At 48.3% G+C, this 3,686-nt stretch overlaps 1 protein-coding gene across 1 annotated transcript in view; it reads right to left on the reverse strand.

Moving 5' to 3' along the window:
* Positions 1-400: 400 nt before the first annotated feature.
* xk (X-linked Kx blood group (McLeod syndrome)) overlaps positions 401-3,686 on the reverse strand; it is a 17,216-nt gene continuing 13,930 nt past the window's right edge. The window contains exon 3 of the mRNA XM_063212173.1: positions 401-1,317. Within this exon, the coding sequence (XP_063068243.1) occupies positions 407-1,317 (911 nt within the window). The 3' untranslated portion in view covers positions 401-406. The remainder of the gene's footprint in view (positions 1,318-3,686) is intronic.

The raw sequence follows: 3,686 nt of genomic DNA on the forward strand, positions 1-3,686 counted from the left end.
ATTTCTCGAAAGCATGGTTGCTAACCAGTTAGCAACTTCGAAAGGTGCCAATGGGAAACAGCATTGCCACCAAGCAAGTTGCTGACATGGCTAGCATTGATGCTGACGACAAAAAAAATGCACCCCAGACTGGTCAAGGTCAGGTCTTGGGCCCTCCACACATTGGTACCGACAGCACTGCAGAGCACTTTCACTTCCGAGACAATTCCGACCCCCGCACACAATTTCACAACAGCAGAGAATGGATAGTCAATAGGTGGCTCAGACCAAAATAGAACTCTTCTCTAAATGCCAGCCGATACCTGCGGACATCGGCCCCGCTGTGCGGGGTTGTATTGACAACAATGGAATCGAACTTTTGCGGAGCAGTGCTCTACACTTTATCGGAGCCGATGTGCGGAGGCCCTTAAGGGTTGCTGGAGAGGCTTTGGCTCAGGTCTCCGTTCGTAACATAAGTCGTCCCTTCGCCTCCTCCGGGACTCTCCATGTCCGTGGTGTAGTGGGAAGGCTGCTGCTGATAGTGGTGGTGGTGGTGGTGGTGGTGGTGGTCCAGGGGAGACGTCGTCGTCTTGGTCTCCATGATGGGCCCCACCTGCGACGACGCCTGGGGCCCCTGCAGCAGGAAGCAGGTGGACCCCCCGCCGCCACCGCAGCACTCCCACATGCCCTGCGACACGCTGGTGCTGAACAGCCGCCGGCATGGGTGGCAGAACTGGTAGAAGAGCAACATGAAGAAGATGGCCACCGAGTAGCCCACCAGGAGCACCAGGGCCAGCACGGGCTCGTCCCAGGCGCGGTAGAAGTCTGTCTGGTAGGCGTGCCAGAGCAGCGTCAGCGCCCCGTTCTCCAGGAAGCGCAGCCCGTAGTAGGACGCGGCGTGGCGCCAGCCGTGCCCCTTGTCGATCAGGTCCGGGTCGCAGAGTCTCAGCTGCACGGCCGACCAGCAGAACATGTTGATGCCCGCGTAGAGGAAGGTGAGCAGCACCAGCACCATGGTGGTGCCCACGCGCGTCAGCGTCTTCTCGATGTTCTCCGGGAACGGCGAGCCGCTGCGCCAGAAGAGCGCCCAGGGGTAGAGCGTGAAGAGCAGGAAGTTGGCCAGCACCACGGGGAGCACCCAGATCTGCAGCACGGAGCTGAAGAGGACCAGGACGGTGACGCGCGTGGCGATCTCGAAGCTGCGCCACAGGAAGATGCAGAGGTAGGCGCCGGGGCGCACGTCCACCTCGTAGTCGTCGTAGCGGATCTTGATGGCCAGGATGTTGCAGCGCAGCGCGCCGTACACGATGGACAGCAGCGAGATCACCATCAGCGTGCCTGCAGGTGGGACGACAGAAGAGAGGATGGAAACAGAGGGAAATGTTTGGATGTTCTGGACATTATACAGGGCATGAAAAACGAAATATTCTAACTATACTACAGATGGACAACAGAGAGCAAAGAAAGAGAGAATAATTTACTGTAGCATATATGTAGCATAGCATGCATGTAGCATGACTTTTACAACTTCAGTATAGCAAAGGGGGTGTACAGTACATGATAGGCAGCAAGGAGATGACTATCAGTGTACGTGCAAGTAGACACAAGGCAGTGAGAGGAGACAGAAAGAAAGCATAACAAGAAGAAAAAGATAATGCTCAAGATGTTTTATTTCAAATTAGCTGCTATATTTCGATCACCAGGGTTCAACAACAGGAAAAGACAGAAAGAGCAACAGAAGAAAAAGGCATCCAGTAACTTTCCTGTCAACCAGTAAATTAACTGCAAATGTCAAGATATTTTTGGCATCATATATTACGTACATGCAAGGGCTATTGAGGGGGAAAAAACATTCATAAGAGGGTGTAAAGGAAATACGATGAAGTCATTAAGCTGCATTAGGCAACTTTTAAGTTAAATTAACCGGAACTGATAGAATTAAACTAAGATTACTGTATATGGAGCCAGCGCATGAAATAGGCTACTTAGAATTCTCTAGCTCCAAAGAAGGCCTGTAATTGGATTGGTGAAAATCCACCACCCTCTATTCTATTCCACCAATCAGGTTTGGGGGGAGAAAAAATAGCTGTCAGCCAATCACAGTTTGAGCACTGCTTCATTAGTACAAGTCTGTAGCCTTGCCCACTACAGCTAATGGTGCTTCACAGCCAGAGAAAGGTGGCCAAAACTACAATCCAATTTTAATTACTGTTAAGCAATTGTACCCCATCTCAGGGCAAGATCCAAAGCAGAGAAGACTTGAACGGCTGTAAATTGTGGTTTTAAAAAGTATGTGGAAATGCTGGCTTAATTACAGTTGTCAGTAAACAATAAACATTTCAGAGTAACGCGTTTCCTAAATTACTTGTAGCATTTGAGGCTGCACTTGGGAGTTAATCTTTAGTTCTAAATGTATAACAGAGTAATCATGTTTCCAACGAACTTAATTGCTTTACAATTTCACTTGAATGTTCACTTGGAAGGCTTGGTAATGTGTGGCAATCAAGATACTGTAAAACAATAACGTCATCGTGTAATTGAAATGGTAGCATTGCAATTGCTGTGGTAAAAAAGGAAGTCATAAAGAAAGCGCATAAAGAAAATGTGACAAAGATGAAAAATACAAATGACAACACTCACTCATAACACAATATATTCCTCTGAATGAAGCAAGAAGCACAGAAATGTGTTGGCTATGAATTACGTCATAGACATTTTAGACGTTCTGTCTGCACTACAGGTTGTCTATGAGGTATTGTATAAATGTCACTGCAAGCTACTTCCTTTGCCACTTGTAACATACTAGGACAAATATATGACTATTTGGTGTAAATACCCTACGAGCAGTATCTTCAAAGACCCACATGAATATTTAACACTTCTCAAAGATTTGCTCAAGCACACACTACACGTGTGTGTGTGTGTGTGTGTGTGTGTGTGTGTGTGTGTGTGTGTGTGTGTGTGTGTGTGTGTGTGTGTGTGTGTGTGTGTGTGTGTGTGTGTGTGTGTGTGTGTGTGTGTTTCAAAAGTGCTGACTCTGCTGTGTGGCTCCCATCAGGCCCCTAGGCTATCTATTTACACTGATCTTGTCTCTTCCAGCACGCATGACAAAAACAAAATAGCCTCCGAAACTGTAGAGGATGGACAGCTGCAGTGCAACACACACGCGTGCGCGCACACACACGCACGCATGCGCGCACACACGCGCACGCACACACGCACGCACACACACACGCGCACGCACGCACGCACGCACACACACGCGCACCAGGATGAAAATGAACACATAGCTCTTTTTTGCACAGCTGTCTTGCTCACACGGCTAGTGTGAGTGTGTGAACAACACAGGCTAAATGTAGCCCAAAACCGCTAATTGAGACAGATGGTGTGAAAACCTAATTTGCAGAAAACAAACAGGACGTGTCAATCCTGAGTTCAGAAAGCGAACCGCAGATCTTGGGTGCATTCCAATATGCACACTCCCCTCCTCCACTTGTGTTTGTGGCCTCACCCCACCTCCGTGGAGAAAACAATTATATAGCCTAAGTTTCCCAGCTGTCAGCCTAGCGGCAACAACTTTTGCGGGACTATTCTTCATTCATCATCCAGTTTGCAAATGAGAAAATGACTTTACAATTGAGCTTTTGCGAGATATTGAAATATAACGCTGTTGTCAGTGATGTCATCACGATGTATTACTTCCTGGT

Source organism: Engraulis encrasicolus, chromosome 12 (genome assembly GCF_034702125.1).
Source record: "Engraulis encrasicolus isolate BLACKSEA-1 chromosome 12, IST_EnEncr_1.0, whole genome shotgun sequence".
Taxonomy (NCBI): domain Eukaryota; kingdom Metazoa; phylum Chordata; class Actinopteri; order Clupeiformes; family Engraulidae; genus Engraulis; species Engraulis encrasicolus.